The sequence below is a fragment of the Melospiza melodia genome, chromosome 22 (genome assembly GCF_035770615.1).
Source record: "Melospiza melodia melodia isolate bMelMel2 chromosome 22, bMelMel2.pri, whole genome shotgun sequence".
In the NCBI taxonomy this organism is placed as follows: domain Eukaryota; kingdom Metazoa; phylum Chordata; class Aves; order Passeriformes; family Passerellidae; genus Melospiza; species Melospiza melodia.
The window spans coordinates 11,173,186-11,199,822 of NC_086215.1; the positions used below are offsets into that span (position 1 = coordinate 11,173,186).

The following is a 26,637-nucleotide window of genomic DNA, read 5'->3' on the forward strand; positions in this document are numbered from 1 at the left end:
AACTCATGAAGTTCAAACTTCTCTTTCTATATAAATTATCACATAAATTCGGCAACCGAGTGATCTCACAGAATGGGTAAGACAGGAGAGGACCACACTGAGTCCGGCAGTGCGAGCTCCTGGGCCAGCAGGGCTATCCCAGAGCCAGGATCTTGTCCCGACGGCTCTGGAACATCTCCGGTCCGGGAGGCTCCAAACCTCCAACCTGCTCCCGTGCGTGGCGCCGGTGACGAGCGCTTCTCTAACACTTGGAGCTTGTCGGTTGCTTTCTGTTTCTCTGAATCAAACATCAAAGAACATTATTTTTAAATAAAATTTTATATATTCCGTATTTTGCAGCACTCAGGGGACGCGGAGGGTCCTTGTTCCCCTCTGGGACACCGGGCGGTGGTCCCTGCTTCCCAGAGGGACACGGACAGTCCCGTCAGGGGCATGGACAATCCCCGCTCCTCTCAGGGGACACGGGACAATTCCCGATCCCCTCAGGGGACACGGAGGGTCCCCTCAGGAACACGGACAATCCTGGCTCCTCCAAGGAACACGGGACGCTCGCCGCTCCCCTCAGGGACGCGGGGCAGAGCGCGCTGCCCTCAGGCCGTGCCGCCATGGCCGGCGCGTTGCTATGGCGCGGCCCCGCCCCGCCCCTCTCCGTGCGTCCCAACATGGCGGCGGCGGGCGGGGGCCGGCGGGCGCTGCTCCCGCTCCCGGTCCCGCTCCCCGTGCCGCTCCCGGTGCTGCTCCCGGTGCTGCTGGCGGCCGCCGCCACGGCGCGCCTGTACCGGCCCGGGCACGACCCGCTGACCGTGCTGACGGCCGGCTCCGTGCGGCCGGCGCTGCTCAACTCCTCCGCCGCCTGGGTGGTGCAGTTCTACAGCTCGTCCTGCGGCCACTGCATCGCCTTCGCGCCCACCTGGCGAGCGCTGGCGGGGGACGTCAAAGGTGAGGCTCGGAGCGGGTCACCGCACACGGCCCCGCCGGCCCGGCCGCTGGCCCGCGGCCCTTCGCGGCCTCCCGCCGTGCCCGGAGCCGGTGCAGGGCCGCGGCGGTGCCTGGCGGTGCCCCGGGGGGCGCTGGGCTGGGGGACCGCGGGGCCTCGGTCACTGTGTCACCGGCGGGCCACGGCACGTGTGCCCGGGGCTGTGTGAGCATCACCTCATTCCCTGCCCTGGTGTGTGAGCATCGTCTTCATCCCCAGTCCTGGTGTGTGAGCATCACCTCATTCCCTGCTCTGGTGTGTGAGCATCACCCCATCCCCTGCTCTGTAGGTGCTCTGGTGTGTGAGCATCACCTCATCCCCTGCTCTGGTGTGTGAGCATCACCCTCATCCCCTGCTCTGGTGTGTGAGCATCACCCTCATCCCCTGCTCAGGTGCTGCCACACAGCCAAAATAGCACATGGAACAGAGCAAGGGGTGCATGGTGGAAGCACACCTCCAAATTAAAGGTTTTAAAAGAATCCAGGCATAAAACTTTACCTTGCATGCACACAGCAGTGTGGTTTGCATGTAAGTGTCCCTGTGAAGCCGAGGTTTGTTTACACTGAACTCTTGAAAGCATGATGTTTATCTTTTAAATGTTTTATCAAGAGAACAGCTTGTTTCAGAGGATAAGCAAAAAATACTGTGGTACTGGAGAGGCTGTGCACGCATTAATTTATATCTTGCAAATTCAGTGTGGTGTGGATGGGCTCAAAAGGGGAAAAGTGCCACCAGAAAATAATACAAAAATCAAGCAAAGTGAGAACAAGGTTTCATATTTATCAATTGGTGACTTTAAAAGTAATGGTGGCATCTACAGTTTATGCTCAGGGACCTGTCTTGCTGTCTCTTAGCCTGCTCAGTTTTTTTGGCAGGTGCTGAAGAGTTTTACTCTATTTGTAGATGTAAGGAAACAAACAGGCCCCTGAGGTATCAATTAAAGTTCAGTACTTCTGCTGAGATCAGATTTGTAGGAAATGTTATGCTTAATATAGCAGTGTAAAAGGCTTTTAAACTACTCTTAATTCAGATTTCACCCAGAAGATGATTCCAGGATGGATTCAGCAGTTTTTAATGCGCTCGTGGTTTCACTTTGAGAGGAACTGAAGAGCTCTGGCCATTCTGTGACACTCTGAAAAGCATTAACAGCTCACATGAAATGTAGGTGAAGTATTAGGTGTGCATTTAGATCTCTGGAAATGGAAACCCACCCTAAAATAGGTGTATCACACACTGAGGAATTGTGATTGGTGAGCAAAGACTCAAAAGCAGAGAAACACAGAACTGTCATGGTTTTCAGAGCACTTCAAATACTCCTTACTTGCATGAAGGGTTTGTTTATAAACCAGCAACTTTCTTCTGTTTAATTTGCATAAGTTTATGTAACATTTTCTCTCCTGCTTTAATCTGCTCATGGCCAAAATAATATTAGATCTTCTTTGAAGTAACAAGGAGGTCTTTGAGCACAGCAGTGGAGAGCAGGAAGAGCCCAAACTGGCCAGAGCTTTGGTCAAAATAAGACAGGGATTTAGGCAGGATTACAGCAGTGTGATGCCTTTGTAACTTGTAAAGACTTCCTAAAATACACATTTTCTTCCTCACCAGCAGACATGGTAACTGCAGATGCTGTTATACACTTGTATCACTGCAGTCAGTTAAAGGCCTCTCTCCTTTAATCCATTGAGCTTTTATGACAACTTTCATTTACAAAGTGGATTTTGAATGCTTGTGGACATTGGCATAACCAGCAAATGCTGTTGGCTTTTGGTGTTATTTGTCAGCCAAATATTTCCATTTTCAAGTTGGGTGAATGGATTTTAGGAGACTGAGAGCAGTCACACTTTTCATTCATAGCTTCATCAAAGAAACCAAACCCAAAACATTTTGCCCACTTAATCTGTCTCAACATTTCTTTTTCAAAGATATTTACTCATCTGCTAGGATATTAAAGGATTTCCTTGAGGATGCAGAACTCTTAGATCACTGGGGTTATGTTTGCTGATTTGATGTCCAAACAAAATCCAATTCAATTGGTGCCACAGCTTTGTCCAAAAAAGGCCTGTGCTAATAGACCTAATTTTAATTTTGTTTCTCATTTGTTAAATCTTGGCAATACTACCATTGCAGACTTCACAGCAGAACATAATCCTCCTGAAAAATAGGATCAATGCTTGCTTTTGTGTAATTTATGTTTTTATTTTGATACTCCCTCTCAGAACAGGCTTTAAGCTCAGTCAGTGCTGCTGCTTTCCTAATCACACATTTCATTTTATTGCAGCACTAGCCAAAGTGGCCATTAGAGTTAATTATCCTTTTTCTGTCTAAAAGATGATTAAGTTTAATCAGCAAAATATATACAGGCTGGAATTATGTGTAGTGACAAACCCTTGGAATTCACACATAGGACAACCTGTGAACTATACACAGAATCATACACAGAATTATACACAGAATCAGTTCACTCCTCAGGATTTGGAGTAACTGTACAAATTTAGCAGGTTTTGTTTCAAATCCATAATAAAGATTTCCTTCTAGAAACTTTTCTTTGAACACATTTGGTGGGGAGCTGCAGTCACCTTGTTCAGGAAGCAGCCAAGTGTCAAAACAGGCAAGTCTCAAGGAGCTGTGAGAGAGAGGTGCCTGTGATCAGCATTTTACCCCCCTGACTGAAACTTCCTGATGGAAAACAGCCAGGTTTATGGGAAGGAAGTGAATTCCTTTTAATTCTTTGTGCCATTCCTCACGTGGGAGGTTTGACCCACCTGCAGGATTCCAGTTTGTCCAACACAGCCCTGACATTCCCTTGAGCTTGTTTAGCATAAACAGAGATTCTCATGGTTAATGCATCCCTCATCTGCCTCTTTCCCTTCGCTTGTGAGTCAGTATTTCAAACCCACTAATGCTAATTTCAAATTAATCAGCATTTTGTAAAAAGCCAGCCCAGGCCACAGCGCTGCAGTAACTCCAGGGTGTCAGCTGTGCACTCCAGCAGCTCTGGCACCCCTTGGAAAGCAGAAGCTCCGTTTCCAGCAGCAGGAATGTTAAGCAGCACATCCCAGCTGGTGCTCTTTAACCCTGGTGTTTAGCTGGGGTGGGGCTGCTTTGTTGTGTGGGGTTATTTGCATTGAGTTCAGAGAGCTCCCATTCATGGCCAGGAGGAGGAGGATCCAGACAGGTGGAAAAAAGAGGAGGAGTGGTGAAAGTTGAATGGAGGAGATAACTAGAAGCCAAACTTTTCTTTTGTGTTTTGCATTTTATTTGATGAAACGGGCTGTTGTGTGCTTTGTGCTGCTGTGAATGGGTGCCCATCTGCTCTCCTGGTGCCCGCTCAGCTCTTGGCATGTTCAGCACAAACCTCTCCATCAGCTGCCCTGGCCTCCTCCAAACACAAGGAAAGGTCAAGCTAAATTTCACAGACCAGAACTGCCCATCAGCTCTTGAACTTGATGAAGCTTTCATGCTCTTTCCTATAAAAGCATGTTTAATTTTAGTGCTTTTTAAATTTTATTGGGAATTGTGAGGGACCTTCAAATTCTGCCCACGGCTGGTTTGATTTAACTTTGCTTCAAAAAGCAGCTGTCCAAGGATTCTCTTGGAGTGGTTCTTCCTTGAAGTGATTGCTGCAGCAGAGGCTGGCTCAAAAAGATAAATTCCCAGCAAAAAGAGAAGGAAAAAGCTGTAAGTTAGTTGAAAGCTTTTATTGAAGTTATATAAGCATATTTATGGAAATCCTTGAACTCTCATGGTTGTTGCTATAAAGGAAAGTCAGAGTGATGCTCAAACTCAACTATTGAACACTCTGCTTAAAACTCAGGTATTTTGGTGGGTATAACTAATGTATTTGTGAACAATACTGCCAGATAAATGCAGCTTTCAGCAGACACTACATGAGCTGGGGGTGTGTGTAATTCTGAGGCCTCTCAGAAAACTCTAAGTTGGAGAAAAAGCAGCTTGTTGAAAAAGCTCTAATACAAGGTGTATCAGATTTATGGGTTTGTAATTGACAGCCATGTGGATGAGTAACTGTTGGGTGAATTTTATTCAGTTATATGCATTCTGCATGCTCTATTTTATGAGCACAGCTAATGGGAAAAAGCTGAGGAATTCAATCCAGCTCCTTGCAAGTGTTGGATTTGCCCTGATTTCATCACCCCTGGAACTGCTGCGTTGTGTGCTGGGATTCCTCTGGTTCAGGTGCAGGGAAAACACTGATGCAGCCAAGAAAGAAAAACAGGGAGGCTTTAGTTATTTTAAAAATCAGTAAATTGTGTTACACTGGGGGATGGAAATGAATGGCAAATGAGAATCGACCCAGGGCTGGATTTTTGTGCCACTGGAAGCTCTGAGTCCTGCTGCTGGTTTCCATGGGAAGCAAGGTAATTCATCAGCTGGGATCCATGGTCACTGCTGCTGAAAATTGAAAGATATCTTTGTTTGCAGACTGGGAATCTGCAATTAGAGTTGGAGTGCTGGACTGTGGGGAAGAAGGGAACTATGAGACGTGCAAGGAATATGGGATTCACTACTACCCAACCCTCAGGGTAAGTGCAGAACATCCTGCCTTGGGCAAATGGTGCATGTTTTCTGGTAATTAAACTGGGCAACTCATTGTTCTGTAGCTGGAGTTTTGCTTTGCTGAGAAAACTGCAGAGTTGATAAAAGATTAATTTGAGGGGGTTTTGCTGAATGCAAGAGCTGATGCAGCTGTTTTGAGCAGCAATTCAGTTCTGAATCTGAAAAATTCTTATTGAAAGAAGGTATCATTCTGTAAAGTATCATGCTATCACATCTATATAACCCCTAATTTCAATAGATTTATTAGATAATAAACATTTGTATAAATATTTTCCAAATTCAGCTGTTACAGGATTATTAATAATGTTTTTAGTTTTGGTGTGTGGAAGTAAAGGGGACACATTGAAATTGCCTTGTGAAAACAGCTGATTGCATGACCAATTAAAAATTTACCCTTGATAGATCCTTCACTATTTTTGTGATTAGTTTCATAATATTTTTCATAATAAAATGCTTAAACTGCCTTTTAAAGAGGATGCCACATTAGCTAACATCTGCCATTGTTCATTTTTATACAATTTTTACCTTCTAGTCAGTCTGTATTAATCACATTATTAAGTATGAGCAGAATGTGATGGATGGAGAGGGTTGAATAAACTGTTTGTGATAACAGGAGACATTCCAATATAGGATCTGTGATCTTTTACCTTGATAGTAAAACCAATACTTTTATTTTCTTTTACTCTCCAAAGTTTTAGGTGTAAATTGTGATATCCTCTTTATTAAACACTGAATCTTTTCCATGTTATTTTTTTGTAGCAGAAGGCAGCCATGCTCCCTTAGATCTCCTGTTTAACCACTGGAGGGAGTTGGAAAATGTGAATAGTGTTCCACGTGCACTCACAGTTGGTAGCACAGATTTGGTGATCAGTTCATTTGTGTTTGGGTTAAAGTTTGCAGTGCAGGATCAATACACACCATTGAATTATGCATTAAGGGATTTTTCCTACTGCCCTCAGGTAGGTGAGAAGCAGCTTTTTGGAACTCATAGGCTAAGAGGGAAACTGTCTCCTGAGCAGAAAAATAAAAATGTTTTGTAGTTACAGCTGTAAAAGTAAAAACTCTTTAAAGCTGTTTTTGTTCCTAAACTGGGCTTTTTTGTCTGATAGAGTGACTTTTCTTTTCTCCCACACAGTACTTCAAAGCATTTACAAAGCAATTCACAACTGGAGAAAATTACCAAGGTAAGAACATTTTACTGTGAGAAATTCCCAGGGCAGTTTTCCTGTCAGCCAGGGCTGTGTCACACAACAAGCAAAATCCTGTCAGTTCCTTTGGGCAGGGATGGGGTGGACACTAAATAGCTCTTTAAACAGAATATTTCAAGTATTCTAGGAAGTGTTAATCAGAACATTTCTTCAAGAAACTTGGGAATAACATTTCCTTTTTTTTTTTTTTATGAAGCTCTTAATTTCCACAAATGGCTTGTTAATTTTTTTAATCCCTTTTTTCCCACCACCCTCCTCATCAGCACGAGATCCACTTTGCTCAATGCTGCCTTTTGATCCCTCAGCCATTTTCCAGGCATCCTGAGTTGCACTGGGAGAGCCCCTATTCACATGGTGACTCCCTGAAAATAGGCTTAGCCCAGGGTTTGTCAGGATCACAGCTTGAGGTGGTTTGTCTGGGACAAAAGTGATGTTGTCCTTTTCCATGGATGAACATTTAAAAGGCCAGAGGTCAGAGGAGAGACCACCTGCACCATTAACCCTTCCTGTACAAGGGAACCTTACTTTTACCTCTTGGGCATTTATTTTCTGCTTTTTTCCTCTTCTTTTAAAGCAAATAAAATATTCTCACACTTCAGTTATTTCCTCCTCTTGTTCCATGGCTTTGTGGCCTCTCCATTTGGTAGGAATAATATATCTTGGCAGGTTTTAATTTGTGGTTATTATCCTGCTGAAGTTGCCCACAGCAACTACTGTGAAAATGTTCACATTGAGAATCAAGCATTGTTTGAAGAGAAAATCAGCAAGGCAGGCAGATGGATACATTTGGAAAAGTCTTGAGGTTTTATTAATTTTAGGATGGGATGACAGCTTTCAAATATGATCTCACAGCAACATTAAAATGAAATCCTACAACCAAATCCTTTTCTCCAGCCAGATAATATGCTGAGTTTTAAGTCTGAATTTAAAGCAAAAACCTGACCCAGAAAAGCATGCACAACAAACCTTCATGTGAGTCATTTTTCCCCAGTTTTCTGAAGGGTTGTGTGTGGTTTTTTTGGAACTGTTCTCAGCAGGAGGAGATCGAGAGCTGCAGACCCTTCGTCAGATGATGATTGACTTCCTGCAGAACCATTCCCAGGAGCTGAGGCCTCCTGCTTGCCCACCACTGGATCCAGTGTTGTAAGTTCCTTGGTTTCAAATGTATCTCCTCTCTGTTCACTCAGTTAATTAAATAAACTGTAGAAAATTAAAAATCTTTTTTAAAAGTTTTTTTCATACCGGTTGTGCTATGAGATTGTAAAAGAAAATTCCATGGTAACAGTGGGTGTATTGCATTCTGTGCTAAATTGCTTTTCTTTTCCTCAAAGGTCCAGTGATCTCCCATCTCTTTTTGACAAGAGCAGCCACCACTACACAGCCATTGTGTTTGAGAGCAACAGCTCCTACGTGGGCCGAGAGGTAACGTGGGACCTGTGAGGGACAGAGTGGCTGTGGATGGATGTCACCAGAAACCAGCTGGATTTGAGCTTATTTAGCCAAACAGCTCCCTGAATGCAGCACTGGAGCAGGTCACACGTGTTTGGGGGATCATTAAACCCAGGGATTTTATTGTACGAGTGTGAGTGGTGTTCACTCACACTCGTACAAAATAATGTGATGTCATGTTAACTTCTTCCATTCTTATTTTAGTAGTAGGTTAATTTATCAATTTCATTCTCAGCACAATTTTCTTTCAAGAATTTGAAAGATCACATCAAAAACATTGCCAGATTACATTATTGTTTTGTTACTACTAGAGAACCATTTTTAGTACTCATTTTTCTGGACAATTGTTTGTAATAATCTAAACTCTCCAGTTCCCTTTCTTCACATATAAATTTGGGGAAATTAAGATGGTAGCATAAAGCAGTTCAGAAACACAGAGGAAGTCTTTAGGTTTTGCTTCCCAATAAAATATTTGATTTGGTATCATTTCCCCACCTAATGAGCCTCTTGTTAGCTTAGACAACTGTTACTTTTCTCTTCCTGCTAAGGATAAGTGAAGAAAAAAAAATGCATAATTACCCAAGTATAATCTGTGTGGAAACATCCAGTGTCTGCAAATGTTTCTAATTAGATTTGATGCTGAGGTGGCCCAGTGTCATGAGTGGAGGAGGTTGTGCTGCCAGGAGTGGGAATCACTTTGGGGTCAGGCTCATTCCAGCCATTTGTTCCCTCAGAGCTGCTGTGGTGGTGCAAGTGGGCATTACTGAAGAAATGTGAAGGTTATAAAGTTCTCAGCTTTTTATCACACTGTTTTTATTATCTACAGTTAGAGGGGAAGACAGAGTCATTTGGTTAACACAAAGTGGAGTCTGCTTTCAGGATAAAAAATGTTTGTTAGTGTTATGTAGTATTTGAGCTTTATAGAACAGTTTAGTGAAACAGAAAATAGCATTGTTTTCATGTTTACAACACAAGACAAAATGGACAAACCTTCCCATACTGCTGAAGAAAAGGAGGCTGTGTGTCATCACTGATGGAAGGAAGGAGGAAAAGACCAGAACAGACCAAGAAAAACTAAAATTAAAAAAGGAAAATAGGAGTAATAATTTCTAGAGAAGAGTAAATCTTCTTTAAGTGAAATTGTTTGTGTGCACGGAGCAGCCACAGCTGCACTTCCTGCAAACAGCTTAATGATGCCCTTAAAGGATGATGCACTTCACCTGTTTGTGTCTTGTCCTGCAAGATTGGCTATTCCTTGAACAATGTATAATTCATGGCATCCTCTCATTCCCAGGTTATCTTAGATCTGATCCAGTATGAAAACATCGTGGTGAGGAGAGCCCTGAATTTTGATAAACCTTTCCTGGAGAAACTGGGGATCACCTCAGTCCCCTCATGCTACCTGATACAGCCCAATGGCAGCCATGGATTAATTAACAAGTAAGTAATTATCTGTCACTGGGTTATGGGGATGTTCACTTAACTGATAAAAGTGTCAGGATTTGATGTCCTGACACCTCATCAATACATTGTACTCCCTGAACTTGTGTGTTCCCTATATTATCAATAAAATACCTAATACTGCTTTTACTTATTACTGTTGTCTATTTATAGCTTCAATTTATTACTATGATAGTTCTGAAATTAAAAAAAAAATCTTTGGAATAAAAGTGGAAAAAATAAATGAAGCATTAAAATTCTTAAGAAAACCCATTTCTTGTGTAACGTGAATTGACATTTAGATTAACATTTTTTGTTCTTATTTTGAACAGAATTTCACACCCCTAATCCAAGTGATTTGTTATTCATAAATTGAACATTATTTGTTTTCACTTTGTATCAAAACAGGCCATGCTGCACTAGGACTGTAAAACATAAACAAAAGTAAATATTTTATTTTATAAATACAGTTATTTGCTTTGGGCATTCACTTAGTCTGAGATTACAATTATCTCTCTTTGTCCATTTGCAGTTTGAAGCCTCTACGATCTTTCTTTTCTTCATATTTAAAGTCACTGCCAGGTGTAAGGAAAAAACTCCTTCTGCCTCTGCAGCTGCCTGCTCCAGAAAACAAAGAGGAGAGCACAGAAATCAAGGTGTGGAAAGAGTTTGATAAGTAAGTGATTCCCTGGATTTTTATAAATTTGGTTATTAGAAATCACCTGCAGCTTTTTCCTGCCACGTGGGAAGCTGAGCTGTAATTTATCATAAAATCCTAGAACAGTTCCTTATTTTACTTCATTTCACTCCATTCAGTTCAATTGAGAGCAGCTTTTCAAACAATTCCCAGGTGAAATTAGTGAGGTATTTTGGTTTTAGCAGCAAATGTCTGCACTGCTCTGGAAGGAATGTTTTTACCAGAAGTGTTGTGAAGTATTCAATTGCCTTGAAAATACCAAGGACTTATCACCCACTACCTGAAAGAAGTGAGCAGTGTCCCTGAAAAAATAAATAATATAAATTATGAGTTAAAATACCAAGCTGTAACATTTCTGTAGGAGATTCTGTGTGTGTGCAGTAGTGAAACAGTGCCCACTGGAAAGGGCTTGTCAAATGCAAGTATAATAGAAAATACTAAAGTCACTGTAAAAGATGTTTATCACCCCAAATCCCCTGAGGTTTATCTTCACCCTCTTTCCCTCTTTGAGAGAAGGATGCAAAGCCTTTGCAGAGAGATAATCCCTCAGCATCTTTAGATGGAAAAGATGTGGGGCTGAGTGCTTTAATATAATACTTATTTTCCTTTCATGGACACTATTAGTGTCATCTTCTTTCAGTGACTATTAGAAAATACTTTATATGGAACATTCAGTTAGCAAAACAACTTAGTTAAATTGAGCTGCTTTCCAGCAAGGCAAAATCTTGTTGACATGAATCTCCACTCCAAGTATCTTCTAAATAGGATCCTTTTGGAGAACCTCCTGCATTCATGTGGATGTCTCTTTATTTAAGAAACTTGAAGCAGAATTTTGCTGGTTTTTATAACTTCAGTGAGTACTTTATTAATTAAGGAGATAAATTCAGAATAAGTCTGTGTCTTAAATTAAATTATAATTGTAGTATATATGATTATAGATGATTCTGTCTTTTAATATGTTCTTTCCTGCATACTATTTAGAAAGTGGTAGCAGCCAGTTTTTTCAATGTTTGTTGTTTAATTCTGATTTTTTAGCAACAGCAGTGCTGCTGAACTTTTACAAGAAGTGTGAATTTGCTGAACTTCTGTTTGTTCAGTTCCTTTGCTCTGTCTCACACTGCCTGAAAAGCATTGAAAGCTGGGGCTGGGTGCCTGCTGTAATTGTACTTTGTAAAGCAGGTTTAGTTATGAGGATATTTGGCTGTGAGAAGGAACTTGGAAAATGTTTTATTTGGTTTATATGGTTTACTTGTGCCTGTCAGAACTCTTGTCTTTAGAGCTGCTGTGTTTTAACTGGGAGGTGAAGGACCTGCAGTAAAACTGCTGCATTTGGGAGAGGATTTCTAATTCAGTCCTTCCCAACACTGCCATTTCCATTCAGCCCTTTCCATTTCCAGTCTTGTTTGCACCCCTGCCCTGTGTGGGATCCCCTGTTGCTCAGGGCATGTCCTGTTTCTGTTTGTGGTCAGCCCAGCAGAGAAGCTGTAATTTCCTTACACCAGGGCTGTAATTTCATTACAAGGTAAAGCTGGCTGGGAAGCAAGAAGTTCTGTCAAATATCAAAAAACTTTCTCATGTGTGGCTGTGCCTCAATTTTCCAAACTCTGCTTGTGCCGCTGAGGGCGGGCAGGACTGCAGTCACTCGGGGGGGGCTTTAATGACATTTCTGCCATTATTTTACCTGGTGAGGGTGAGGGGAGGGCTGCAGGAGGCTGCCAGAGCCTGCCGGGTTATTGATTGATTGATTGATTGATTGATTGATTGATTGATTGATGTGTTCCAGGTCCAGGCTGTACATGGCTGACCTTGAGTCAGGATTGCATTTCCTGCTCCGGGTGGAGCTGGCCACGCACAAGGCGCTCGAGGGAGCTGAGCTGAAAACCTTCAAGGACTTTGTCACCATCTCTGCCAAGGTAGGCACTTCTGGGCTCTGATTGTTTGTGGAGATGAAGTGGCTCCAGCAGAAAATTTATTGTGGGGCATAAGTCTCTCAGAATGTCTGCACAGTGTTTGAGTGCGTGCATCCTCAGTAGCTTCAAACACAGTCTGGTGGGTTTATTTAAAGGCTGTTTTTGAGGTATTGTTTGCTGTTCTGACATACTTGCAGGGTTAAAATGCAATTTAATTTCACCTTAGGGGGCTCAAAATTAAATAAAGCTTAAGTAGTCTGCAGCATATTGAACAAACACTGTAAATATAGTCCATTTATCAGATTTTCAGGATAAGTGGCTATTGTTGCTCAGTGGGATTAAACCAACCTTTGTTTTTCATTCTTGACTTTTGAATTTCATTAATGCATACTTGGCAAATGCTGTTCTATTTAGAGATGTTAGTAGCTTCTGTCTGAATTTTGAATATAATTGAGGTGCTGATTTTGATTAAGTAGGTATTCAAAAATAACTGAGCTATTGAATATAATTATTTAAAAATGTAAAATGCTTATGTGTTACATTTGCATAAAAAGAAAATACCTAAAATATAATGTGATATGACTTGAAAAAATTTAAAATAATTTTGCTTTATAATGCCAGCTTCCTGAAATGACCAATATATCTTTATTTTTACTCCCTGTGTAGCTCACACTATGTTTTATTTTTAACAAGTGAATCAATAACTCTTAAGGGAATAATAAGGCCTATATGAACCATTTCCAAATATCTGGGTTTATCTGAGAATCAGACAGACAGTTCCTTACCCAGCCAGCTCCCCCCTGCAGCCATCAGAGGTCAGAAATCTGCAGCTGGCCTCATTTCTTTAAGAAAGTGTGTGGTAATCTTTCCATCATATTATCCCCAGAGCATCCTCTGCTCTTCCCCATGGCCAGCTGATGTCATTTGATTCCCTGGCTGTTGTGATAAATGGGGAATATTCTCTTTTAGGTGCCTGCTCATCTCCCCTGCCCTGTCCCACCAGGAGTTGCTATCCTTTATTTGCATTTTTTTTTTCAGTCGTGTAACACATTTCTCACTTCTCTCATTCATATTTTCAGGTGTTAGAAATTTTTTTATATTCTTCTCCTGTTCATGGTGATGGTCAATCCAAAGGCATAAAAATCTCTGATTCTCTGCCTGGGGAGTTTTCATGACTGAAATTCTGCTCCCTCTGGAAGGGTCCTAAAGAATGGCAGATACTTGACTTAATTCTGTAATAATTTCAACCCTCATTAAAGCAAAATAGCCTTTCTGCTGTAAAATAGTGGCCTTACCACTGATTTTCAGTTCCTCACACTCATCTGCCAGGCTGTGGCTCTGTAAGTTCTGAGTTAAGGAACTCCTCATTCCAGGTCACTTTGGAAATCACTGCTACACATGAAAGGAAAATATTCTTCTGGGTAACAGCTCCCAAACTGACAGAAATCTGACTAAAAAGAACTAATTTTTGTGATTGATCCTTCAGAAATGAGAGGGATTTCAGCCTCTCTGTTGCACTGAGGTGTTTTGTTCTGTTTTGAGCAACATTCTGAACTGAATTACCTTAATGTGAAATCCTAGATAATGTCAAGTTGTTCTGTAGCATTCCTGCCTGCTAAGAATTCTAAAATTTAAAAAATTTTTAACATTTTGCACAAAAAACTTGTTGAATTTTGTAAGCAAAGACTGGTGTGAGATGGCTTTTTACTGCAAGCAGAACAAGTAATTAATTTGCTCATCAGAGAACAAAATAAAGCATTTCACAGACAACAAAAACACTTGGATAAAACCAAAAGCTCATTGCTAATGAGATTTGTGCTTGAAAATGTTTTCTTCTTTGTTTTTTTTATTTTTCTCAGCTTTTTCCTGGCCGTCAGCCTGTGGTGAAGTTGCTAGAGACCTTGCAGGAGTGGCTGGTGAGCCTTCCATTAGACAAAATCCCTTATGATGCTATCCTGGATCTGGTCAACAACAAAATGCGGGTAAGCTGTTGCCAGTGCCAGCATCAAACAGGGCATTAGGACAGGATAAGATTCTATATCAATCTAAGACATCACTTACTGCTGCTCCCCCACTCATAATGGAGTTATAAGAAGGTTAAAATGAAAATAAAGTGAAATCGGTAGCAGAAAAAAAAAAACAACCAACCCACATCCACACAAAGAAATTGAAATGAGAGAATTGAAACATCCAATCCTGGGTGGTTTTATAATGAGCAAGCAATACTTGTTCCCTAATGTCATCCCCAGGGATGCAGGATTCCCAGAGGATATTTCTGATTCACTGTGCCTGCTGTCAGCAGGATTCTCTTCAAGGTCAGAGTTTAAGTGATGGGAAATTTTCCCACTGAAATGTGCATTATTCCTGAAGAGTTCCCCCAAATACTCTCCAATTTCCCTGCTGGAATCCCATCCCACTTTGGCAAAGCCTTGTCACATGGTTGTCTTTGCACAGAACTTCACCATTTCTTCCCTTTTTCTGTCTGGAATTTGGAAGCCTCCTGTGCATTTTAGGGAGAGAAAAGTCTCAGAAATTGAAATCTTGCACTGAGTTTCAGGTGCAATGAATAAGGAGTGGGTTTGTCCCAAGAAGAAATAATTTGAAATTTTACAGCCAGTGAAGGCTTTATACTGTAAATAATGTAAACCTTGTGGAGTAATAGGGAATTTTGGATGTCCCAGGGGAGCTCTGGCAGTGTACAGCAATGTTTTCATGTGTTGTGTTTAAAAAAAAAAATCTTCACAGGTTAAACTTCTTTGTGTGCTCTGTCAGACTGATTTCAGTAGGTGTGATGTCAATGATTAACAATCTGTGTCTTGTCCAAAAGAGATGAGTTTCATGATGATACTTCAGAGTATCTGAGACATGAGGATTTTTGTGTGCCTGAAGCATGAATTAACAAGTGCAGAAAGTAATTTATTGTTCTTTACTCTGGATCACCTCAATGGTACCACACTCAGTACATTTAGGCCCCAGAGCAGCACACACCTTAAATAAATCTCTTTTTTTTTGCAGATTTCTGGGATATTTCTGCCCAGGAAAGTGCAGTGGGTTGGCTGCCAGGGCAGCAGACCAGAGCTGAGAGGCTACAGCTGCTCCCTCTGGAAGCTGTTCCACACCCTCACTGTCCAGGCTGCACTGAGGCCAAAAGCTTTGCTGAACACAGGTGAGCAGCAAATATTTTTTGGTGTGTGTAAATCCTGAAGGAATCAGTTTGTGGAGCAGAGTGGCTGCAGGGCTGCACCAGCAGGGGTCAGAGCTTGGCTGCAGCAGGAAGGCTTGGAATGTGCTAAATCAAGTGTGTGGGTCTAAAGCTGGGAATAATAACACAGAAAAAGGAAAAAAAGAAAAAGAGAATTTCAAGCAGAGAAATGTTGAGCTCCCTGAAAAGTGATGAAAATGATTCAGGTTAACTAAGGTTGCACTGAGAATGAAATTTGAGGAAAATGAGGTTTTACCATCCAGTTAAGTAGCTATAAAAGATGTACAGCCATTAGCTGATCCTTCTGTAATGTTATTTATTAAATACTGCATGATACAACTTTTTAGTTTATTTTTTTTTTCAGCTGAATGTACCTGTCATTAATCCCTGCAGTGATTTACTGCTTTGCCAGCACTCTGTAAAATTGCTCATTTTTAGACTTGCAGCATCTTGTGAAGCTGAGTGTTAATATTCTGATGATGATTCCTGTTTAAGAAACATGCTGGTTATAAAATCTATTCTCCTCACCCAATGAAAATAGAATCACTAATGCTAAAATTGGGGTTTTATTTTTGCCAGAACAGTGCTTTGTTTGTTTACAGTCGTATTTATTTTTCATTTAAAGCCTTTTAAATGTCTTTTCTAAGGAATATAGGAATTCTACATGGACATCATAAAACTCAGAAATTTTCAATTTACCAGTGGTTGATTGTATGTTTAAAAGGATTTTATTATTTCACATTTTAGATCCATACATTTGTCCAGCATTATTTGCATCAGAGTGAAAATCCTTCAAATCTGAATAATTCTCCTGCAGAACAGGCTTTTTTTGATAGCAAATCATTCTGTTGTTGATTTTTGTTTCTGTTTTTGTTTGTTTTTCATGGGGCAGTAGATTTAATTTCTTCAGTTTAGTGCAGTGAGTTTGGGGGGTTTGTGCTGGATGATTTTGAGCTGTTCAGCAGGATCCTGCATAACTTAAATTTCCCCTTTTTAGTCCCAAAGTGTTCTGATTAAATCTATTAATTCTTCATATTTAACAACACAAAATTGCCCCTCAAATTGTGTGTTTCAGGCATGAGCCTCAAGTTAAAAATACATTGTAGGACCTGAGAACTCTTTGGCACAGTTAACCCTGGCTGTAAATCGGGCCAGATATGTGATGATCACTTCTTATGGTGAAAGAATTGGGTCAGTCTGAGACTGTGGGATTATGTCTTGGGAGGTTTTCCTCTCCTTATTGCTTGTTTAAATCCCATCTACTAAAAAGCATGATGTACTCCCTAATCCTTCCCACCACAGGTAGGGTTTTATGCTTCTTGTCCACTTTAAAGATTAGGGTTACCCTGAATTGCAGTAGTTTGGGAGGAAAGAGAAAAGGAGGATTACACAATGATACATGGCAGATGTTAATAGAAGATTCATCTGGGGGCTGATAAAAGAAAAACAACCAAAATGAGCCATTTTGCAATTGTTTGCTTTCTGAAGCAGATGGGTTTGTCCTGATCGTCCCCTCTGCTCGAGGGCCTGGCACTCTGGGTGAACTCCTGTGCCCTTCTGGATAAAATGATTTTATTGGGTTCTGGTTGAGGCATTTTAATGCTGAGTGGGGAAATCTGAACCTGGGAGTCGCAGGAGGGATCCAGAGGAACTCAGAGCTGCTCACAGCCGAGGGTGTGTAAAATCATTGTAGAAATCATTTCCTGAGCTCACTTCATTGCAAGAAGTGTGGTTTTAGGTAACAGGATGTCTTGGTGTGAATAGAACAGGCTTGTGGATTTTATAATAAATTATCTGGCATTTTTAAATCTAGTGCTGAATTTGACAGATCTCCCCACAAAATGAATTTTCAAGGGTGTACCATTGCACAGGAGAACAAATGAAATCAAATTTGTGTATGAATCTCTTGTTTTTCTACAAAGAGGTAATTTTCTGGTTGTGTTTATTGTTTTTCCTAAATACATATTTCAATATAAATGGTAAAACTGTTCTGCCTGAAATTCGTTTTAACTTCCAAAATAATTTCCCAGCCTTTCTTTTAATGCAGTAATTTAATCTGCTTTAATCTCATAGCTTTTATTTATACAGGTCTGTTCAATCACAGATATTGAATGGCTGAGGAGAAATCAGGGTTTTTTTAAGATTTCTTTTGGGCTTTAAAGAAGAATCTCTTTTTGTGTTAAAGAATATCCTCTTGTTGTTCTAAATAAACGTGTTGATGACAATCTTTATGTATTTCCCATATCTATAACAGATGAGTGCTCTGATAGTTTGAGCAGTTTTGTTGATTTTTTTCCCCAAGAAAACAAAGCAATAGTAAATTACTCGTGGTGTTCAGCAGCAGGAGTCTGTAATTTGATCAATCTGCACCATAAAATGTGTTTAATTTGACAAGTGTGTGCTCATGGTAACACACAGGACATTTTAAAATACATTTTGACATAATTTACTGGGGCAATTAAGCATGAATCAGAAATTCTTTGTGACAGAGATGAAACCATTAGGATTTCAACAAATTATATCAGGTTTTCAAGGCACTTAGAGATGTGAGGAGCTACCTGCTGACACAAGAAAGACCACAAAGTTCCCAATGTGTGCAGCCTCATCTTCCTGCTGAATTCATTATTTTTTGCATTATCTTTAGTGTGAAAATGTGAATGTTTTAAAAAGAATCACGTGTTTGTGTTTATTTTAGCGGGAATTCCTGATTTATTCTCCCAAGTGTTGCTCAGCAGCTGCTCTGTGCATTCAGAGCCTGCCAAAAAAGCCATGGAATTAATAATTCTAATGAGATTGTGGAGCTCTCTAATTCCTCAGAATTGAGGAGTAACAAACAGCCCTCACAGGCACCTTGTGCAGGACTCACAGAGAGGGTTTGACTCTTGATTTTCAGTAGCAAAGTCACCATAACTTCAGTGCCTGGCCATGAGTATAGAGATGAATGCGAAATATAAACATTTATATTAAATTTACATATTGGGCAAGAGCTTGGAGAAAGTCTCTAATTTCACAGGAGTTGTGGCATAAGAAAGTGTGAATTTTGTATATTTTAACAATTTCACAGTGTTCTCTGTTAAAACTAATGTCTGATTTTGATTAACTAAGTTTGGTTTTCCCCTGAAATTTTAAGATTTTAAGAAAAGAGAAATTTTGCTGTAGAGGTAATTGACTTTTATTTGGTTATGGTGTTCAGGGTAGCTTTGAGCACAGTTGTACATACTGAATGTGTGTAGGTGTGGTACAAACAGCCACTCTAAATTGCAAAAGTGATTTATTTCAGCTCAGCTATCAATTCTGTGGAACAAGAATGGAGCAAATTTTCCTTTCCTTCTCCCCGCTTCACTTCCCTGCTGCTGGAGCTGTGTCTGTCCCTTGACTTGCAGGCCTGGAGGACAACCCCCAGATTGTGCTGCAGGTGATGAGGAGATACATCCAGCACTTCTTTGGCTGCAAGGCTTGTGCTCAGCACTTTGAGGAGATGGCCAGAGAATCCATGGATTCTGTGAAAAGCTTGGACCAGGCTGTCCTGTGGCTCTGGGAGAAGCACAACGTGGTCAACAACAGGCTGGCAGGTAGGGGAGAGAAACTCCTGAGGATGAAAATCATCATTTTCAGAGCTGGTTTCTTCTGATACTCCACCTGTTGCTTGGTCAGACTTTTTCCAAATCAAAGGAGCAATTCAGCTGCTTAGCAGTGGATAAAAAATAATTGCGTTTCTTTGTGTACCAGTTTAGGGTTAAAACCTACCTTTGTTTGGTTTGGAAAATGATGGCAATTGAACAAAAGGCTTCAAGCCTCAATTCTTGGCAGATCAGCAGCTGAATAAAATAAAATTACTGTATAAGGGAAACCTGTGCCCCCTCCAGATCCCTGTGTTTCCAGTTGGAAGTGCTGTTAAAATACTGGTTGTGTTTAATCCATTCTGTTATGGAGGTATCAAGTAACTAAAGCACTAAAGAAAATTGGTTTCTCTTTGCACTAAATCCCTGTCTGCTGTTATGGATCTGGGTAATGCAGCATTAGTTACAATTTCAATATGCTACATTGTGTTCATATTATGCTCCTGCTGCATTCCCAAGATTTATGAAGAATTAAATACTGCTGTGAGTACAAACAGTTTGCCTCCTTTCTCTGAGGAGAAAAAAGGTAAATAATAAGAGATTAAATAAAAACATCCTCTAATTTTGGTTCCTTTAACAGGCAACTCCTGTGGACTTGGAGTTGCCAAGTGGTGGAGCAATGCACTTATTTAGAACATTAAGGTATTGGAAAACTCACATGGATATTGATTTAGGTGATGCAGCAGCCAGCTAAAATACCCTTTTAGTAAGAACTATAAACACACTGGAATAAATAATAATGTTAAATTATGCTTTTTCAGTTTGCTAAAATTTCTCTGTGGGACAGTGATGTATTTTCACCCTTAAAAGCTGCATCTGTATTTGTGGTGCTGAGTGAGAAATGATGTTTGGTCAATGAAAGCACCTTGGGGTGGGGGTCAGGAGGTGCCTGGATATGGCTCTGCCCTATTGAATTATTCCCTGTTCCTGTGGAATGCACAGGATTTACAGCATTTCCCTCTTTGGCAGGAAAGCACAAAGTACAGGGAGCTTTCTGTTTGTAACCTTGCTGTAGCACATTTTGTTTCTGTATTTTTTTTTATTGTAACAAATTGATTGCTGAGTGATCTTTAGGATAAAAAAACCAATTTGTTCTTTTGCTCATAGATATCAAGGAGACAAATATTTTTAAATGTATTTTGAATCCCTGTTTTACCCAAAATCATGGGGAAGTTTCCTGCTTTTAAAAAGAATAAAGATAATAAAATGAGAATAAAATGCAAAATTATTATTTTTAAAATATTCTAAGTGCTAGTGTACTAATCAGGTTAATAAATTAGGGGTTTTACCAGGTAGAGATTTTTTTTTCTAAAAATTATCTCCATTCCCATTTTAAAATATTGTTTTTTAGAGCAAAGTGTGAGACCAGCTGCAGTGTTCAGCTCAGAAATATGGCCAGAGCTGTGAGCATCTGAAATGTTAAAATCAGATCTAATTCAATACAGTGTTACATATGTAAAGACTTGGTTTTTAGCTGAAAAATCCATCTTAAACATGAAGATGGCTTTTAAAATACTGATATTTGTTCTGGTAATGATGCCGAGCTGTGGAAAAGCAAGCTTGGGATGGAAAGGTTCACAACACAGAAACATGAAAATATCTGAGTGTCTGGCCTTGGAGCTGCTCTTGCAAACCAGGCAGAAAACAGGGATTAAGGAGTGAAAAGAGCAGTTTGTTTTGCACCATAATTCAGGTTAACCCTGCAGGGCCCAGGCTGTTGGGTGTTCCTGCCTTCTAAAAGCAGCAATTGCAGGATTTGGAGTTGGGATTGAAATGCTGCAGCTTTTACTGTGAGAAAAGGGAAATAATTGTGAGTTAGTGTTTGTATTTTGAAATGTTTGGGGTCAGAATTGATGAGAAAAGTTCCAAATTTATGGTTGTCTTAGTTTAATTCAGTTATTGTGCTGTGGCTTTTTATGCCAACCTCACTGGAAGTGGAAAGTTCCCTGGGCTGATGCTGCAGCTTACCCTGGTCATCCCTCCTGACTTTTTTCCATTTCTATTTTTCTCCTCCCAACTAGGTGATTTGACTGAAGATCCAAAATTCCCCAAAGTTCAGTGGCCAACTCCAGACATCTGTCCTGCATGCCATGAAGAAATCAAAGGGCTGCACAGCTGGAATGAGGAGCAAGTCCTGCAATTCCTCAAGTCCCACTACAGCAGCGAGAATCTTCTCTATCAATACACCCAGAGCCAGGCTGAGCCCAGTGACAACGAGCAGGGAGACACGAGGGAGCTGAAAGACAAAGCCCTGCAGAAGAACTCGGGGGGAAATGGAGAAAAGCAGCTCCATGAGAAGGAGAACCCAGGAGATCCAGGCTCCAAGGGCTTGGAGAAGGCAGCGGGGAATCCTGGAGCTGTCCAAGGTAGCGGCAAAGGCGCAGCTGCCTCCGTGAGCCTCAAAGGGACCAGGCAGGCTGTGTCCTTCCTAGGGATTGGATTTTCCAACCTAGACATGAGTCTGTGTGTCATCCTCTATGTGGCATCATCCTTGTTTCTGATGATCATGTACTTCTTTTTCCGGGTGAGGTCCAAGCGCTGGAAAGTGAAGTCTCACCGCTCCTCGGTGTAGGAGCTCGCGCTGTTCGTGGCTCTCGGGTCCCAGACACAGCTTTAATATTTATGATCAGGGATTTTATATGCAGTATTCCTTGGGTCACACCCCTTTCTTCCTGAGGCATTTCCCAGGTGTTCAGCTGAACGGGTGGAGCTGGCCTTGAGATGCCCAGGCTTTGCCCAGGGCCACGTCCATGTCCTCGCACGGGAGCGTTGCATTCGGCAGTTAAGGTTTTTCCACGACTTCCCACCAACATCCTTTACTCATTTCCAGAGTAAACATTGCATTATGCAATCCACTGTGCCTGCTGGAGAAGGAAATTGGATATTGTTTTGTGTATTTTCAAGTCAGGTGTTATGTTTTGTTGTAATTCCATCCAGAGCTGATTTCACCTCCCGAGTGCTGAGCAGTTCCTGAGTGGTACCTTGAGCCTCACTGGGAGAAGCAGGAATTCTGATTATTTTTTTCAGGAAACGCAAGTGCTCCTCTGATTAAATCAATTCTAAAGCTCTGTGACTTTCTGAACTATTATTTACATATTTAAAGGAAGGATTTCATGTTCAAATCATTCATCCATTCTCTGGTGCATTCCAGCCAAGGATATGTGTGTGCCATCACTAGGATGAGAGTTTTGGGGCACAATTAGCAGCCTGGTGCTGATTGCTAAGTAATTATGGTGTTTTCCAGGTGGAAACCAATCCTGATGAACTCTAGGAAAGGAAAACAATGTTTTTAGTGAAGGACAGCGAAGTTTGTGTTACCGTGGCAGAACAGATTGGAAAATCTACAACAACTGAGTTTGTTCTGTTGAATTTCTGCATCACAAGAGAGCAATTAACACTTCCCTTGGTATTTCCACCCAGAGCTGCCCTGTTCTGGGAAGTCCAGTTCCCTCTAGAGCTCAGTGTGGGGTGCTTGGAGCTGCAGTGAGAGGAAATCATGGAAACATTACAAAATCATCCTTGGGAGTAGGAGTGGCTGTGATCCTGGCTGGGGGGGATAATTCACGTCCTGGCTAGTGAAGTTTATAATCCTATCCAATGTAATTGAGCATGTTCTAGTTATCCATTACCTAATCTTTAGTTAATCCTAATAGGTTTTGGCCTCAATGTTTTCTCGTGGCAGTGAGTTCTCCAGATTAATTATGTTACATAAAAAGGCTTTTCCTTTCAATTCTACATTTGCAACTTTTAATTTAATTGAATGTTTGCTGGCTCCCCTGTTACACGAGAAGGACTAAGGGGTCTGGCCAATTTCCTGCATTTATACCACTGCTGTGTCCTCCTCTGATTTCCCTCAGAACCCCCAGCACAGAAAGTTTGAAGCCTGGCAACAAAAAAGCACAGAAACCCCACAGGGTTATTTTCTCATAATCAAACATTGGCTGTTCACAAAATTGAGTATTTCTGATGTGTCTCTGCAGCATCCAGCTGGAATGACAGAACTGAGCTGCAAAGATTCACTGTCCCTTGTAGCTGAAGTTTATCACAGTAACACCTGGGGCTGCTGTGAATGTGTCAGAGGGAGAAATCTCAGCTCCCATGACCCTGTCAGTCCTGCAGAGGGGCTGGCTCTGTGTCCTGAAGGACCCTCAGAATTCCAGAGTTCTGGCAGGAGGAACCATCCCGGGTCTTTCCTCTTTAGGAATTCACGGCTCCCATCCTTAGAGCAGCTGGGCTTGGACACTCAAACACCCTGTGAGCCCAAGGGTGGTGCTGAGCCCATGGGGAAGGGGCTCCAGGCTCATCAGGGCCCTTTGGTTTGGGCTGGAACCCAGTGAGAGATCCCAGGGTGAGGCTCATTCAGAGGAAAACCTGGAGATTCCACACTGACTTTTGAAAATCAGGTAACTTTGGGGTGTTCTCAGCCCACCAGCAAGGATCCTGAGCTTTGAAAGAAAACCCAAACCCCAGGAAAACCTAACCCAGCACAGCGGTGTTGGATCTGGAAAACTGAACAAATTAATAATTCCTGCTGTCAGCGTTGCACATTCTCAAGCTGATATTCAGCCATTGGTGGTTTAGAATTCCAGTACACACACCTGGTTTCATAAGTTGTGACTCATTTTGCTCATTTTTGTCAGCACATGGAAGCAAAAGGCCTTGGAGGTTTGTAGGGGTGATTTTGCCATTAAAAACCAGCAAATGTGGGTTTGGAATAAAGTTTGGGAGGAATAGAGTTTGGAATAAAGTTTTAACTTCCACATTGCTGTGACCCTGCTGCAAACACAACAAAATGAACCAATACTCAAACTTCAGTGGTTTTTTTGTCTTTTCAGAGTATGAAAGTATGAAATTAATGAAATTAGGGTATTGCTTGTCCGTGTTGGTGCTCCAGCTCTTGCCAGTGAATCAGCAAAAGTCTTCACTTCAGTGTCCTCATCTGGGAAGGTTTTCTTGATTTTGAATTCACTTGAGTAAATCTTGGGTTTGTTTTCTGTCTTTGTAATGACAAATTTTGCCATTTTATGTCTCTGTACCAATAGTGCGTGCTGGGAGGTGGGTGATGCTGCCAGGAAAGTGTTTCTGGTTTAAAAGTTGCCTCCAAGCCTCACATCCTCAACCTTGGAGTGTTTATTTGTGTGGTGTGTTGTCCTGCAGTGCCACTTCCCTGTGGGAATCAAGCTGTGCTGGGGCAGTCCCTTGGCCCTTTGTAATTCATAATTTCTTTGCTCTCAGGATGTTTTCAAATAGGAAATATTAAAATAAAAGGAGTAGAATGTGCCAGGAGAGACAAAAGCTGCAAGTTCTAAAGAAACCTGATGAAGTTATTTGTGAGAATTCCTAATTTTCTGTTTCCAGCAGTGCATCCACCCTGCTGTTCCTGCACAGAACAAAGGTCCCAGGTGTGGTGTTGTACATGAGGTGTTGAAAATAGTGACAGTACCATTTCAGTAATTTAAATGTTCTATTTATTTGAAGTCAATAACTTGACATCTCCAAGTCTGTTCTGGTTGGGTTGGATTTTTATTGTCTCATTCCTCTCTTGGAAGGAAAAGTGACTGTTTTGTACTAAATTGTAAATTAATGTGCTTGTTTAAAATAAACTGCAAACGTTTGGGCAAAGTGGATGTGTTTGTGCTTTTTATCTGTCTGCAAATTGTTTTCAGCTGAACTCTATTGCCAGGACAGCTCATGAACATGTCCATGATAAACCAGATCCATCCTCTTGGGGAGGTGTATTTTTAAGCCAAGACTTCTCAGGAGCTGCTGGGGAATCTGAAGGAGGGAAGAGAAAATAAACCAGGAATAAATAAATGCTTGAGTGGGTTGGTTTTCATTAATGGTTGTTTTTTTAATTAATGGCAGAAGCCCAAGTGAGGAAGGCCATGGGCAGGAGGGCACAGGAGGGTGTGCAGGGAGAGCAGCACAAGGGCTTCTGTGGGGTCCTGGGTGTCACAGCATGAGAGACCATGGGGCTGGCAGGGACCTCTGATGGTCCTGATGGGACACAGCCCCTGCTCTCTCTCTGTCCTGGTGGGTCACAGCCCCTGATCTCTGTCCTGGTGGGACACAGCCCCTGCTCTCTGTCCTGATGGGACACAGCCCCTGATCTCTGTCCTGGTGGGACACAGCCCCTGCTCTCTGTCCTGGTGGGTCACAGCCCCTGCCCTCCCTCCTGCCCGGCCATGGCTGCCCCATCCCTGCCCTGTCACCACCCCACACGCGGGTTTGCTATAAGCGCTTCCTTAGAGGCTCAGACTAAAAATCCACTTAAAAACCGGGCTTAAAAGGGACCGTGTGGCCATCGCTGTCCCCAGAAGATGTTCACAACCCTGGGGAGGGCCGGGTGCTGGTGCTGGTGCCACCCGGTGTCGCTGCTCATGGTACCAACCCCACTCGGGCAGGACCCGGACCCCAACCCCCGCCTGGCGTTCCTGGGTGCTTCATTTGGGGACCCAGTCCTGGTCCCCAGAGTGTCCCCCGGCATTTCCCAGCCTCGCAGGGCTGAGCTGTCCCGCAGAGTGGATCCGGTCCCCTGCCAGAGGAGCCATCCCGGGGACAGCCCCGGCCCGGCCCCGCAGGACCCGGAGGAGATGAGGGTGGTCCGGGCCGGTGCCTTGGGCTCCGGGACTCGCCGGGGGCTCCACGGCCGCCCCCAGGAGCGGGCGAAAGTCCCGGTGCCGCCGCCGGCAGGAGCATATGTGAGTTTGTAGGCTCCCGCCCCTAAGCTGCTTTTATTAATTTGTAATCCCCTGCGAGCAGGAGGTAAAGGGATTCGGGGGATTAACGGGCTCACAGTAACAACCACAATTATCAGCTCCGGCTGCCTGCGGCAAGCGGCGCACACGGGCACGGGGCTCTGCCCGGACAAACGCGGCCCCGGGAGCGCACCGGGAGCTCCGCACACGCGGGAAGGCGACAGAAACTGGGACAGAGCGCGGGCACAGGCTCCGGGCACCCCACACCCCACACTTCACACCCCACACCTGTGGGTACGGTCAGACCCCGGCCCGGCCCCCCGCGCTCCCGCACAGCCCCGGGGCCGCCGCGCTCACAAAAACCCCGCACACGCAGCTCCGTCCGTGTCCGCCCCGTCCTCAATTAGCGCAATTAACTTCCTGCGCTGCCCGCGGCTCAGGCACCGCTACCTCTCGGCGTTCGTTAATTAATTAGCGGCGGGGAAAAAGCCCTCCCGCTGCCCGAGGGCGGCGTCGGGGGAGCCCCGCACGGCGGGGACAAACGAAATCCGGGCTCGGGGACGGCCGGCGGCCAGCGGGGCCCGGGCGGGGGCTCCCCCACCCCCTACGTGAGGGGTCCCGGGGCCGCTTCGCCCCCGAAGGCGGCGGCTGCAGCCCGAACCCACGCGTGGGACGGCGGGGCCAGCGCTCCCTCGGCCGCTTTTGTGATGCTAAAGAGGCCGGCGCTGAACCGCGGCCCAGCTGCGGCCCGGAGCCGCCCCCGGCCCGCCCCCCGCGCCCCCCCGCTCCGCCCAGCCCCGCGCCGCTCCCTGCGCCCCTCCGCGCCGCTCCGCCACTCCTGCGCAGCCACCCGCGCGCTCCG

At 43.0% G+C, this 26,637-nt stretch overlaps 1 protein-coding gene across 1 annotated transcript; it reads left to right on the forward strand.

Moving 5' to 3' along the window:
- Positions 1–605: 605 nt before the first annotated feature.
- Positions 606–24,699, forward strand: QSOX2 (quiescin sulfhydryl oxidase 2). Its single transcript, XM_063175063.1, has 12 exons — positions 606–939; positions 5,417–5,517; positions 6,687–6,735; positions 7,794–7,902; positions 8,091–8,181; positions 9,503–9,648; positions 10,181–10,324; positions 12,129–12,258; positions 14,115–14,237; positions 15,271–15,421; positions 18,841–19,029; positions 21,099–24,699. The coding sequence occupies exons 1-12, from the start codon at positions 606–608 to the stop codon at positions 21,647–21,649; spliced, it is 2,118 nt and encodes a 705-aa protein (XP_063031133.1). The 3' UTR covers positions 21,650–24,699.
- The last annotated feature ends 1,938 nt before the right edge of the window (positions 24,700–26,637 follow it).

Bases quoted from the DNA above. Each gene is read 5' to 3' on its own strand.
- QSOX2 (XM_063175063.1), top strand. From the start codon at position 606: ATGGCCGGCGCGTTGCTATGGCGCGGCCCCGCCCCGCCCCTCTCCGTG. The intron at 5,518-6,686 runs GTAAGTGCAGAA...TCTCCCACACAG, and splicing joins ACTACTACCCAACCCTCAGG to TACTTCAAAGCATTTACAAA. The intron at 15,422-18,840 runs GTGAGCAGCAAA...CTTGACTTGCAG, and splicing joins AAAAGCTTTGCTGAACACAG to GCCTGGAGGACAACCCCCAG.